We start from the raw sequence: 15,285 nt of genomic DNA, 5'->3' as shown, positions 1-15,285 counted from the left end.
TCGTATGCTTTCGGTCAAACACACTGAAACTTAGGAAGAAGCTACCTCCTGATGTAAGGCAAACATTTTAAAGTTTTAATATGATAATGTAACATTTTTATACTTTAATTCTTAAATTTGATACACGTACATCTGCATCTTTTATGTATATTAAATTTTACATTTTATAACTTGCTGTACTCCTATTACTTAATGTAACAAGAAAATAGTATAACAACTGTTTAAAATGGTAATGTGTTAAAACAAGTTTTTATTAAACTGTTTGTGTTTCATTCAGGTACCTCGGCTGAAGACTTTGTCAGAACTTTAAGTAGGAAGGGTCATTCCACGGTGACCAGTAAATATAACAAATTCAGAGATGTCATAGCTGAACTGTTAGAAACAGACAGAGAAAATGTAGATATTTTTACTGTGTACCCCAAACAAGAAAGGCCTCCAATTACAGATGTTAGATTTTCTGCTCATGGCTCCCCCTATTATAAAGCTAGCATGTTAGATGGTGCCGTTTCTCTAAATCGAGGGCTGGTGAGTTGCATAACTTTTTGTTTATATATATACATATTTGTATATTATCACAAAATGTTGGTTGAGTCTGTCACTTTTTTTTTTCTCGTTATGTTTCTATGTCACAATGCATGTTAAAGATTTCAAACCTAGGTTTTTGTAAAGAATGTGTTCTAAAATGTGGAATATATTTTCTGGGATGTGTCTTCTTCAGCCATGAAATTTATTACCTCTCAATTCTCCAAGATATGATTTTGGAGTTATTCATGTTATCTGATTTAAACGTGTGTACAGGTGTGTCTGCAATGATGTGGGATACAGCAGCCTAAAACTGATAGATATAGCTTCCTTTTGTTCATAGTATACAGACGTTTAATTTATCCAATTTGAGCCAAAGTGTATGGTTATCTTTGATTTCAAAGTTGTTGGCTGATATTTGTTTGTTATTGCACAAGCTCTGGCTGGAGAGAATGATGAATGTGTATAGTGTGATGTAAATATTTATGAAAGTTATTCTATACATAGGGAAATCAAACTGTCAAGAATGTGCTGTGACAAATCAAGTCAAGATAAACAGTATTTAGTGATTAAATAGAATTCAGTTTGATGTTTGTTGATATTTTCCACACTTCATCATGATGTAGATTTGATGACTTATCTGTATATATTTGACAGATTATAAATAATTTGATTAGGTTCTATATTTTTGTGATTCCCATGAACTCTTACTTCCACCAATTAACCAGAAGAAGCTGGTCCATTGAACAAGAAGCTTGCATATCATAAGGCATATTCTATAATCTGCTAGCACATTTGTTCTACTCCTAGTTGTCCTTTACAATGTTATTGGCATTTGACTTGCAGGTCTGAATATGTATTGTTTTACACATGATAATGTAAATATCAAAAGGCAGTATGTGATTGCTACTCAAAGTGACACCTTTTTAAAAATGAAAATTTGTACATGTTAAATAGATGGGAAATGATTGTTCTGTAATGTATGTTGTATGAACATAACCTGAAATTGTTTAAATGACATACCCCTTGAACATAGATTGTGTTAGATTTCTCTCAAAGCTGCCCAAATTTTTAATAGTTTTGTCCAGAGGGACTGACTATGCATAAATACTTTTTAATTCATTTGACCAGCATATCAACAAGTTGTTCCAGTGAAGAGAATAAAAGTCATGATGAGAAAATGTTATAAAGAGTGGGTTTTGGTACCAAAGATTCAACTTTTGTTTTATACTTTGTTTTTAGACATTTATTTAAGTCGTATGAAAAGTTTCTCCAGATGGCAGAAAATATAAAACTAATTGAAAGTCGTGTCTAAAAAATCAAATACTAACTGCACATTTCACATCATTAAGTTCCTTTACTGGTGTTAGTTGTCATACTTTCTATATTGAAATTTCTAGCTTAAATAGGTAAAGAGGATTATTTTGTAACAATATGATTATTTATATGGAATCAAAAATATAATGTATATGATTATTATTGTATTTTTCATGACATGATATTTATTGCCTCAGATTGAGAAGAAAGTTGGTATCAACATCACCATGGTTGGAATCGATGAGTGTTTGATTGAAAATCTAAACTGTGAGGACAGCTGTACCAATAAGCTAATAGTGGAGCGTCAGCCAATTGTTGTAAATGCCAATAGGACTTCCTTTGTTGGTGTAAACAGCTGGATTAAACCAATGTGTGTATGTGGTGCAAGAGATTTCTCTGAAGAAGAGTCGTGTAAACAGAGACCACTTCCTTGTTTTAACAATGGTAGATGTAGTGATGGTTCAAATGGAGTCAAGTAAGTTAAGTAATATAGTAATGTATAAATACAGATGTCTTAAGAATTTTGAATAGGAATGTGTATGATACAAATGAAATGATTACCTAAAAATTGTTGATCAGTATCTCAAAATATATTTTGAGTCTTTCAATTAAAATATTTTAAGAACTGGATAAAACAATGTTTTTGTTGCTAATATTCTATTTAAAGCAATTACTTTCTAATGACAACCATACATTATCCTTGTTCAGATGTAATTGTACTGGACAATTCGATGGACCTCAGTGTCAGATCACAACCCGTTCGTTCAATGGTAGAGGGTGGGCATGGTTTCCAGCCTTGCAACAGTGTGAGAATTCTCATCTCAGTTTAGAGTTCATGACCCTGAAACCCAATGGTCTACTGCTGTATAATGGACCTATCACTAACCCAGAACCTCGAGAGGTTGGAATACAAGATTTCTTGTCCGTAGAACTTCAAGATGGAAGGCCTAGGCTCTTGGTGGATTTTGGATCAGGGACAGCAGAGGTTAGAGTGAACACCAAAAAAACCCTGAATGATGGAGAATGGCATAAGTTAAACATCTTCTGGGATAGAGAAGTGAGTAAGATGATTTGAGTTTTAGTTCTTCTTGAAAGTAAAAAAAAAAAAAGCATTTTATTTCATTAGTCATATGTAAAACACTTGAAAAAATTGCTTGTGTAACAATTATAACAAATAGCTACTTATTTGCTCTTGTATATTTTTTGTTGCCTAGAAATTGATGTGCACATATTTCAGTATTACAAACCACTTGTTCTAAGAAAACAAAACTTTACCAAAAGAACGTTGAGATACATACAGGTTTTATAAAGGAGAGTTTGGGTGTCTCAAAGACTGCCACAGAAGGGGTCCAATGTGCTTTCTATTATTCTAAGTGAATGTATTAAGCCTATCCATAAATGAAACTCAACCACTGTCAGCATCTTTGTTCTGGATAGTGAAAAATTGATTTTTTCAATATCTCACACACTGAAATACATTTCATTTAAATCACTAACCTCATAATGTCAGAAAATAGAGAGAGAAGAGAAATAAAAGCAATACAGTTCACACTGAGTTGTTGTTTAAGTAGTTTGCTAATATAAATTGCAACTTCAACCACTACTGTATCTGTTGTTTATCCAGCCAGCCTGAGAGCTCTGTTATTGAGCATCAGCCCTGTATATGGCAAATATGGTATGGTTGATACATTATTTTATACTCTTCTTTACTTTCACGTAGAGGTTCTTATAATTAATATTGTATTGTCTGTTGACATTCTGGTCACTAGGCATGTTCTGGGATTGCCAGTTCTTCAGAATGATGAGTAGGAGTAGGTTAAGTCAAACAAAGTAATGATCATGCTCAATTTGAAAACTTTTCCCTAATTCTGATGTGTAATGAAATATAATTGATACAAATAACACTTCATCATCTTGTTCCACTTCACAAGAAAACAGCTGTTGTTGTTGTCTCGATTACTACTATGTCTGTTATATCCTAGCTAGCCTGAAGAACACTAACATTGGATAAAAGGCCTCAGCAGCACTGAATATAGCCGATATGGTGTGGTGAATACATTGTTATATGGTCTTCTCTACTTTCACTCAGAAGATCTTATAAATAATATAGTTATTCAGTATCATATGGTTTGAAGCACATTATATTGTATCCAAATAAGGTTTATTTTTCTCATTGTGAATGTGGTGAAATGTTTTTGTTATAACAAGTAATTTTTAAGATATGGTCATTTTGAACATGAGGTTTTCATTATAACCACCCAGTAGATTCTAATAGGCTCTTGATTGGTGTTGCCCATTGATGAAACAAATAATATAAAGATATGAATCTTAAAGTAGATTTAATTATACATTTGTTATATTCATTATCCACATTAAATCTGTAACAGGTTATTTCACCAAATCGTTACAGTCTATATTATTGCATCTCATCATGCTCTATGAGATATTTATACATTACGATAATAGCCCTGAAACTACCAGTATCTGGTGGCACACACCTTAGTGACTCTAAACAATGTAAAAAATTGTTTTGTACTTGCCATTCCACTTTGACTTTATAATTGGCTTTGGTATTCATGTGGCTTGCTGATTTGCCTATTCAAAATTGTTTTAATATAATGTACTCAACCCTATATATCTGGTATCTCTGCATGGACAATCACAATTAGTTTGTGTAGCTATATGTTTAGTTTCACTTTGTCTTCTCTCAGAGATAAAACAATTTATGAAAAGTCTTATGATAGATATACAGACAGACAGATAGATACACACACACAAATAAGTGTATAGAAATAGTTCTATACATTTTTCCTGATGACTGTTTGTTAGTATGTAGTCTCAGTTGTCAATAAGTTAATGACCTAAGTTTTTGTCACTATAATATGTGTTAGTTGGTGAATAGTCACTTCTAATTTTAGATTCAGTGATATTTGATGTTTTGAAGGTCATTCCTAGTCTTTATAAAAAAGAGATGGTTATCTTGAGAACTTAGTAATTGCAAGCCTAGTAAGAAATAGAAGTTATGTTACACTGTGTAGTGGTGAACAAACATATTTTAAATCTTTAAATTTTATGCATTACATTTTCACCTAGTGTTTACAAAGGAAAAATATTTATGGAGATGTTAAATAAGATCTAAAACTATCATACTGAGTGCAGGTTACATTTGTTTATCTTGCAGGGTTTACAGTTACATGTTTCAACGTGTCCTTTAGAAAACGAATTACATAGTCATACACACACATGCACTATACTTACATTTTATACAACATAAAAAAACTGTCTCCAAACATACTTATACCAACATAGATTAGTAAATGAAAGGTTGAAGACAAGATACAGGAAGTTTTAGAAAGTTCAGAACTTAAATGTGTCAGAATTTTCATTGATTGTATGTTTTGTTTTTTAATTCCAGAACATTCGAATCAGAGTAGATGATTGTATCCGTGCTGAGATCACTGATTCTGAAACACCCAAGTTTGACAGTTCAGGCTGTGAAGGCCATGGAACCATTCCTCCTTTCAATGAATTCTTGAATGTGAATTCCCCACTTCAAATTGGTGGAGTCCACCATAAAATTTTGAACTTCACCTGGCAATATCAACACACTAGAGAAGGTTTTGAAGGCTGCATAAGAAATGTATTTCATAATAGTGAGGTAATTAAGTTATTTTCTTAATGCGTTGTACTTTGTATTGTAAGCTTTCTGTTCTTATGGAAGAACAAAAGTATCAGTACAAAAATTAATAGGAAAACTGGTTAAGTTAAAGAATTAAAGTGTAATATATTGGGCCAATCTTTTTTGATAATTTATTAATTCACAGTATTATAAATACTTGTATAAAATTTCCTCATTTAAAAACTCAAAAAGATGTAGTTTATAAAGGGCAACTAACTTGATAAAGTAGCCCCTTGCATAAAACATTAAATAATAATTGGACTTTATAATATTTTAACTTAACAACATAAAATCACTGTTAGAAAACTAGTTTCAGTAGTCTCCCTTATGTTTATGCAAGTGAGGAATTTGATGATTGATTCCATGATTTGAAGCACTTGTAAAAGAACACTTGGTGGCATTTGGTTCATGACATTTCACTTCAGTGTAGAGTATGGTCACCAAAAGTAGCATTAGTCAGCCTGGCACCAGTATTCTCAGAAACTCTTGAAAAACTGTTTTCAGAACATATTTATTGTTTGGAGTCACTTCATGGGATGTCATGTCTCACACATGCTCAATGGAATTGAAATTGGGTGAACATGGAAATCTCTTTATTTACTCTGTCTTTCATTCTGCGGACTTGTACTGCTAGAAACCGGGTTTCGATACCCGTGATGGGCAGAGCACAGATAGCCTTTTGTGTAGCTTTGTGCTTAATAACAAAGAACTGTCTTTCATTTTTAAAGAAATATTTCAGCAAGCCTAGTACACTGAAAGTGGTTATTGTCATCTGCCAACACTTTCTGGACTATATACATGCTAAAAGCACCCATCATTTTTTATATTCTTATAGTCAAAATACTGAACTAAATTTTATGAAACTTGGTATAAACAATTTAAATAGTGCATGTATGTCTCATCCAAATGTTTGAGGAACTCTGCCATTGGTTTAAATGTAGATGCACATTATGTTAATGACATTTTGAGAATCTTGTTGCTAATTCCCAAGAGTCTACTATGATTGGTGAGCTTCTATGAATATCTAGTGGCTTTTCACATGAGTGAAACATCCATACATTTTCCTTGATATCTGGTCATGATTTCTGAATGATTTGGTACACAATCTCTGAGATTATCTTTAAATTGACAACCTAGACAAAGTGGTATGAGGCCATGATACATAGCACAGGTAGATGCATTTTATGCCACAAGGCAGATCACTAAATGCCTGATTTGCATAATGATTAATTGAGAGAGTATCGACCAACATTGTTTTCTAACAATGGTTTTGCATTTTCATAGCAATAATATTACATCTACCATTTATCCTTTATTTTGTGGAGTGTATATTAAGATTTCCTTAATCTATTTTATAATTAATGAAATGTTTGTATCAGTAGAAATTGTTAAACAAAATTATAGTTTATTCTGGCAGAATCTGTGGTAGAAAAGAAAACGGACTTTGAGTCAAGGAACTTTCTTAAACACTACTTACAAGAAGTAATAAAAACAATTCTTAATTCCAAAGAATGATTTTATTTTTTTCCGTAAACTTTATTCACAAAATGCATCTTTAGTTGGGATAAGTAGGAACTTTTTTTTGTAGTGTGTTGAATAGTCATTACCTGAAACAAAGAGTCTGAAGAAAAATATTTAGCAAACATATTTGGGAAAACATTAAAAACTTTCCATTTTACAATTACTTGAATAAAATTTGACGTAGGATGTTGTAGGTTTAAATCTTATAATTCTGCTGCATTCTATACTATGTGTAAAGGTTTTGGTTTTGCTGAAGTTATCAAATTTAACTACATGGTGGTTCAGCTGAAATTATGCATACTGACTGTATGTAACAACAATACTTGTATTGTAGTAGTCAAATAGTTAAATATTTTTGTGTTTAGCTGTTAGACTTGTGAAGTTATTTTGTAAACTTTATGTGTACTGAGGGCCTCGAGTATTTTCTTATGAAAATGTGAAGCTAGATATTTTTAAAAACTTTTAAAACAAATATTTTATTTTGCAGATGTATGACCTTGGAAGTCCAGGCAGTTCTGATGGTAGCCAACCAGGTTGTCCACCTGCAGATGATAGTTGTAATGCTAACAGTATTAATTTACCATGTGATCATGGTAAATGTGAAGGCACCTATCGTTCATCTCGGTGTATCTGTGATCCTGGTTGGCATGGGGCTCACTGTAATCGAGGTACATATTTAAAAAATTATAAAATACTATTCTCTGTTATATACCTTTGAATACCATCTATTATCAACAGTTTAACTGTACAGGTATGTGAGTATTTTTAATGATTTTTTTTCAAAAACATTTTTGATATGTAAGCTTAGGTATAATTTCAAAAGTAAAAGAAATTCATATATAGATAAAAGGATAATTTGATTGGATTTAGTGTGTATAGTTAACTTGTTTGTAACAAAAATTAATTGGGTAAAGGCTCTGAAATTTCTTTGTTATAAAGTGAGTTAATATAAATTTTAATTGTAGTTAGGTTAAGATAATTATTAAAATACTTGCAACTTATTAAGAAAAATTATTTTTACAGCCACTCAAGCCAAGATGTTTCAACAGAGCAGCTATATAAAGTATGCTTTGTCCTTCGAACCAGACAAGTATAAGACTGACATCCAGCTCATGTTCCGTACTCGACAGAAACATGGAGAGCTTTTCCGGGCCACGAGTAAACATGGTCGAGAATATTGTATTCTAGAGGTATATTTTTCATTTGCAAGGTTTTTTTTGTTCCCAAAGTTTTTATAACATTTTAAATGTCCACCACAATATCTCTAAAGCAGTCTTATGTATATCCTTAAACAATTATTGGTAAATCTAGAAAAGCTTGCATTTTTTTGTTTGTTTGTTTTGTTTTTAATATATTTGGCATATAAAATTTAATATAGTTTAAAATGTGAAGCAGTTTTGTAAGGAAAGAAGTCATCAGCACTTTGTGTTTTTATGGATAAAACAGGACATTATTTATATTAAAATTTACTCAAAATTCAAGCAAGTCACGTGCCTAGAAAATTTTTTTAAAGCTGAATGTCTAGATAAACTTTAAATTAAGATCACTTTAGTAAAGCTTAAAATGCAGTTTCTGATGTTCCACTAGAAAATTTATGTTTCAAGATAGTCTTGAAATTAAAGTTATTTAAATTACTCAGTATATATATATTCTACTCTGGATAAAATGTGAATAACAAAATGTACATAACTGGAACTTTACCATGTTTGAGAAAAAATATAAAGAAATTCCAATTTGCATTATCTTGCAGTATTAAAGTTTATTTGCTGTTTTACAGGTTCGGGATAAGAAACTCCACTTTCGTTTTAACCTCAATCAACACAGTTCCACAGATGAACGAGAGCTGTGGCTACCTCATGTGACTGTCAGTGATGGTCAGTGGCACACTGTTCAAGTTCTTAGGTATGGAAGCACAGCCAGTATCTCATTGGATGGAGGTGGAGGACGGCGTTACAATGAGATAATTGACTATAAGGGCTTGCATCAATTGATGGAAATGGAAAAACAAAATGTTATTGCTGGAGGTGATGTTCAGTACGTAGGACCAGGAGTTACGGTGGTAGATAATGATTTCCATGAAGGTATGAAGCCCACAACTGCTGCATTTTCAGATCCATTCTCCATAGGTAGATAGCGCTGATCGAGCCTAATATCATTCATGCAGCCTGTATAAAAGTGAATATCAAAAATTTAATTACTGTATCTTCTCATTTGTAAATCGTGTTTTACTAGCATGGCATAAGAACAAGATTACAGAATAGATTTCTTTAATATCTGATAATATGCTGTATTTAGTGAATTTCTTTTTTGTAAATTTTTGTTCATAAGTTGATAGATCCCCCTCCCCAAAGACATTCATAACTTGTTATTGTAAGATGTGACAGAAACTTAGTTTCACAAATGCAATAAAATGTTTTGAATGGTTTCATTCACACAATAAAGGTCCCACTATTTGCTAAACATTTTTATTGAAATTACAGAACCCAAAACATTTGTTAAAAATAATTTCTGGAATATTAGGTTAATGGAACAATCTTATTGATGGTTGTCCTTCTAACAGTCCGTGCAAAAACATAATCTGCCCTCCACCATTTGTTTGTAAAGATCTCTGGCTTCTACATGAGTGCAGGTATTTTTTAAGATAAGGTTCTTCATGGCCATAAAGGTTTTCGTGACTACTTAAATTAACATTATTTCTCATCCATTACTATATGAAATATACAAAGAGGGTTGATTTATTTGGTAAGAATGACTGACATTTGTTAATACAATGCTCTTTTATATTGTTTCATGGCAAATTTGCAACAATTTCCCAGTGAAATTCTGGCCCAAGTAAACTTACAGCTAAGAGTATCTAGCAACCTTTTCTGGGAAAGGATATTCATATACCAAAATAATTAGACTAGAGAACTAAACAGAATAGCATTTCGCAGAAGGAAGCATTTAGGACAAAAAAAAGGATTCAAGGTCGATCAGGAGTAATTCACTCATCCACAAAATAGTGATGCTGGGCAAGTCTCATCATACTGTTAATAAGCAATAAGCTTCCAGTTTCATCTGCAAATCAATGGCTGTTTACTTAAATATTTCAAGAAGCTGAACTTATAGCATTTATATTTTTAGTCTGCATAAACATGATCTTGATATCCAACATCTGTAGTTTGCTATTTATTCTAGATAGAAACTTTATGCAGTGGAGATTGTTGTCAGGCTGTAGTATGTAGTCATGACCATTGATAAAGCTGTTACAAAGGCAGCATGGTACCTGTAACATTGTTCTTATAAAATACAATTAACCCTCAGTATAAAGCTAAAGTTTTTAGCTTATATTTGATGAAGTCCATTTACTGTTTTGTTTTTAAAAAAAAAACTTGTATATGTCAACCAAAATATTTAAGATATTTTGTTAAAGTTGTTTTTTCTGAGTTATGTTGATATATGTTTTACTTGGAAAAATGAATGTATGTTCCGATTGTAATATATTTGATTTGCTGATTTAGCTGTTTACTGAAGAGAGGAAAAGGCCAGTTAATACCAACTACTAACATTTCTGTAACCCTCAGCATGCAATTGATTGTTTTTTTTCCTTTTTTTAACAGTTTGTATTACTAAATAAAGTAAAGAGACAGGTTCAGAAAGTAAAGTTTTAGTATAAATGCTTTTTTTACTGTTAAGGAACAATGATTTGCATTTGGTTTTGTTAAATGTTTATGATACGAAACGTATATGAACAGAGTAATAGCACATAGTAACTGAACTTTAAATACATCTGAGTTGTATACTGCTCTTTTTTTTCTTGTGGCTTTGGTCTGATTTACTTACTCAAAATCTCAAGCTTAAAAGTAATGTATTATGTTATGGTTGTTAATGGTAGAACAAACACAGTTTGGTTGCACTTTTTTGCATCAGTTCCTTTAGAATAGTTTTTCACTGGGTAATGCATGCTTGATTAAAGCTAAAATTAATTCCATGCCCTTTAACACTTCTGAAGGCTTTCTTAATTTGTAGAAGATGTTTTATAAAGATATTATACTAACAACAGCTACCTGTGGTAGGAGGAATTCAGTCTATGTAAATCATATTATTGGAGGATTCAAAATAACATCACTGATTTTCATATGAAACTGAAAAACTAATGACTAACTAACAGTATTAAAATCAGTAACTGACGTAATGAATTTTTAAACAGATAAACAAGTTGCTTACTTTCATGAACTTTAATTCAAATGATACTTTTATGGTCCTTACTCTAACAAATAAACCTTTAATTAAACTTTTAATAGTTTTCTTTGAGAAATTTAAAAGCAGTTAATACTTGGATTGAGTTCCTTCTACCAGTAACAAAGATTTGTAGTAACCTGCTTGGTGATGGGTTGTATAGCAGCAAACTAACAATCGAGCTTGGGATCTTTTGCTACAGGTGTCGTGATGGTTTTGTAGTGACAGAGGATGGTAAAAACTGCACTGATGCTAATGCTTGCTTGAGTGATCCTTGTTATAATGGTGGCACATGTGTGGACAGGCCAGACGGTAAAGGGCATTATTGTCTGTGTACTGACAGCTTTAGTGGTAGTGATTGCCAGTCAATGGTCCAGGCAAAAGTGATGAAGTTAAGCATGGCAGCTCTTGCAGCCATTTTGGTCTGTCTCCTTAACATCTTGAGTAAGTATATCGTTATAAACAAAAGGTTGGAACAGGAAAGAGCTTTGTGTGACCCAAAAATGTGTTTCTCACAAATCTTAATTGCATGCCCAATCTTGTGTAGCAAAGTTTCTATGTCTTCAACATTTCAAAGTAGGCACTGAAAATAGTGCTTGCGTTTGATAACTACTCGGGAACATTATAAAGCAAAAAAATTTGTATGAATGTGTGTGTGTGTGTGTGTGTGTGTGTGTAGCACTTGGAAATTTTGGTGATAAATAGTAGTAAACATGTATAAATGGCTATCTATAAAGCTTCAGAAGATACAGGAAAAAATTAGAATTCATCCAGTAATAGCTAGATAGAAAGAAAATTTCATATTTCAAATATACCAATAATGACTATTGGGGTTTAGAGATAAAGCAAACAGTAATTGACCATAAGTGGGTGTTTTTCTTTAGTTTCCACAACTAATATAGCTAGAAATTGTCCATTATGAAAAATATACACACACATAAAATTAATTTTCGTATTTCTCACTTACATGAAAATTTCTTAGTTCTAAAATTAGCCCTAGCTTTTAGGAAACATAATTTTCTTTGAACATATAAAATTTTGAAACGTATCTGCATTAAATTCTTTAGTGTTTATTACTTCCACCCAAGTATTAAAGTTAAGAAGAGATTGTTTAAAACCTGGTTACAAAATGCTAAGTTAGACCATGAGCAGTTTTAAGTGACGAGTTACTTGGTAATTTTTGTATAACATATTAACTCACCTTGAGCAATATTAAGTATTTATATTATGAAAAACAAATCTTAGTGCATTATTATTTTTATCATATAAGAATGTTCATGTATAGGGATGCATTAAGGTTCAGAGTAAATCTCGCAGCATTATAGACATGCAGTTATAGTTTTCTTGCTTGCTAATTTTTTCCTATCTTGCATTTATCACCTTGGGAGCATTTTCCTTGTGCTTTATCAGCAGAGACTGTGTGTGTTTTGTGTATGTAAAACGTATAGAATAGAAACCAAATTGCACATTTTAATTCTGCATCATTTTGAAATGCTGTAATCTAGTAAATTTCAAATGAGGAACACTTAACTCTTTCTTGGTCCACTTTTTTTCTTTTTTTTTTTACATTTTATACAATTTAGTGTCATTATTTACCTCAGATGTCCTATGGGTTTTGAGGTGTCTGAAGACAGGCTACAGTGCCTGGATGAGAATGAATGTCTCACAAAACCATGTGGCTATGGTGGACACTGTTACAACAGGCCTTTTGGGAAGGGTTACTACTGTGAATGTCCAAGTGGATGGTCATGTGAAAATTGTACCTGTGCTGAGGATGAAGTAGGAAGTAAACTGAGTGTGCCTTTATTGGGTCTTGGAAGTGATGCTTTAGCCATAATTCTGGCTAGCTTAGCAGTCTACTTAAGTAAGCTTGTATTCCCTGGATTTTATTTGTGTAAAGAAACAGTGTATTAGCTTCATTGAATGTTCTATTTCTCATTGACATTTTTATTCATTCCAGACTGCAGTGCAATTTAAAAAAATGAAATAGACTGTTATATGCATATACTCACAAAACTGGACATTAGAACGTGCTGTTCATGATGATTAATGTTCGTTCTGTATTTCAGTAAGATAATAATACTCCTATTTTTACCTTCCGTAGAATAATACACAAATTCAAATTATGTAGCACTCTTATAACTATAGATTTGAGTAAAATAGGTGATAGGTATTTAATCATAGTCATAAATTACCTTCAAACATACATTTCAAGTTGCTTTACAGACAACTTGTTTCATTAAAGATGTTCTAAAGTGTAACGGAGTTTTAGTAAAATAATAATGTTCAACTTAAGGTGTATTCAGTTCAGTATCTTTGAGTTATATGAATTAATTGTATAATCAGAACAGTCATTAACTAAAAACAATTAACAAGGAAATTTCTTTTTAAGCATCATATTTTAAACATTTTTGATGTTGGACATGACCAAGGACTATTTCATCAGAAGTGCATAACATGTAACCAGGTGACACCAAGTAATTTGTGTGATTTTTTTTTTTCAATGCGTGGAATCTTTAAAGATATTTAAATTATTAGTGTATCACATAGTAGCATCAGGTAATACTTACACGAGAGTTCCTCTGAAGTGGTTTTGAAAATTTAAATGTTTTGCAGTCTTGTATAGTCTATATACTGTAAATAGTGTTTGTTTGTTGTATGAGCAGCATAAGATTCACAAATAGACAAAGTTGTAATGTCAGTTGTTATCGTGTACACAGTGATTGTAAAGAAAACCCAATAATTAACATGTAATTTTAGGGAACTAAATTCTAGTAGATAAGTTGTATTGTGGAAAACTTAGTTATGGTAAAGCTTTTTCAAAAACTGTCACAGAAGGTGTTTGGTTTGCTTTTGATCATTCTAAGTCAGAATATCAAGTCTATCCTTAAATGAAGATGATGCAAGACTGTTTTGCAGTGTTCGTTAATTCCACTATTTGCTCTATACCAGGGGTCACCAAACTATGACCCACGAGGTCAGTTCATCCGGCCCGCCGCTGCATTGTGCCACAAATGAGCTAAAATATAATTATTTATATGGGAAATATCATAGATTGTAGATAAACTTACTATGTAGAAAAAATTAAAATAAGTGTAAGTAAAAATGTCCAAATTTGTCCAATCTGATTTTTGTATCTGACAGTAATATAAGTTTTAGGAAAATCAATGAAATAAAAAATTCGGCGACTTTGGATATCAGAGCGTTTTTTGTGTACGTACCTGCAATGAGAGTTCATTCCTGCAGTCGCCTCTGCGCGCATTGTTGTAAGATGATACAATGCTTACAGGCAGTTGATAGAAGTAGTGTGACGAGTGTGCGTGTGGTTTCACAGCTTTGTGATAGAGAAGACGTGTGCCTGTATTGTGTGTGCTTCTACGTATATTTGTGTGTTGTACATATGTGTTTATATATTTATATTCAAATCTGGAACACTGGTTCAATACATGGATTAAACCCGAACAGGCGACTTTGGATATCAGAGCGCTTTTTGTTTAAGTACCTGCAATGAAGTTTCCAAGAAAAGCGATTACGAGCCTGCTGCAGCGATAATGTTTTAACTTGCATTGTCGTGTTTAAACTGGTTTGAAGAGTGCTGTATATGAAAGGGACTGACTTCAGTGAATTATGTCATATTTTGCATATTTGAGTGTTGAAAGAGCTCACAAGAGGTAAGCATCTAATATTTTATAACTTTGGTATTTATTTAAGCCCTATATTTTAATCTCTATACACTCAAAAAATGACGTAATTAAATTAACGAAGATTTTAATTAAATTAGTGTCAAATTTTTAATACTATATTTGCCTATTAAGATTCTTCATATTTTTAATCAATATGATCTTATTTATTTTTATGAAGCTCTTCTAATTAACTTACATAATAAATTTTAAATACATTGGCAAATTATAAAAATTGCTTAATAAAATAACTTATTGGGAAAAAAACTTTTAAACCAATTACGTAATAACATAATTTAATGCAATGAACTAGTTACAATTAGTTTGTCATGTTTATATACATGTCAA

General features: G+C 31.8%; 1 protein-coding gene across 1 annotated transcript in view; it reads left to right on the top strand.

The window, feature by feature from the left end:
• LOC106459516 (neural-cadherin-like) overlaps positions 1-15,285 on the top strand; it is a 115,986-nt gene that overhangs the window by 85,563 nt on the left and 15,138 nt on the right. Inside the window, exons 17-26 of the mRNA XM_022386277.1 lie at positions 248-525; positions 2,037-2,314; positions 2,548-2,896; positions 5,255-5,497; positions 7,527-7,707; positions 8,063-8,229; positions 8,817-9,165; positions 9,563-9,668; positions 11,460-11,726; positions 12,859-13,121. Of these exons, the coding sequence (XP_022241985.1) occupies positions 248-525; positions 2,037-2,314; positions 2,548-2,896; positions 5,255-5,497; positions 7,527-7,707; positions 8,063-8,229; positions 8,817-9,165; positions 9,563-9,668; positions 11,460-11,726; positions 12,859-13,121 (2,481 nt within the window). The remainder of the gene's footprint in view (positions 1-247; positions 526-2,036; positions 2,315-2,547; positions 2,897-5,254; positions 5,498-7,526; positions 7,708-8,062; positions 8,230-8,816; positions 9,166-9,562; positions 9,669-11,459; positions 11,727-12,858; positions 13,122-15,285) is intronic.

Source organism: Limulus polyphemus, unplaced genomic scaffold (assembly GCF_000517525.1).
Source record: "Limulus polyphemus unplaced genomic scaffold, Limulus_polyphemus-2.1.2 Scaffold28, whole genome shotgun sequence".
Taxonomy (NCBI): Eukaryota; Metazoa; Arthropoda; class Merostomata; order Xiphosura; family Limulidae; genus Limulus; species Limulus polyphemus.
Note: the sequence above shows the minus strand (reverse complement) of the source record. Positions and strands in the feature narration are given on the sequence as shown.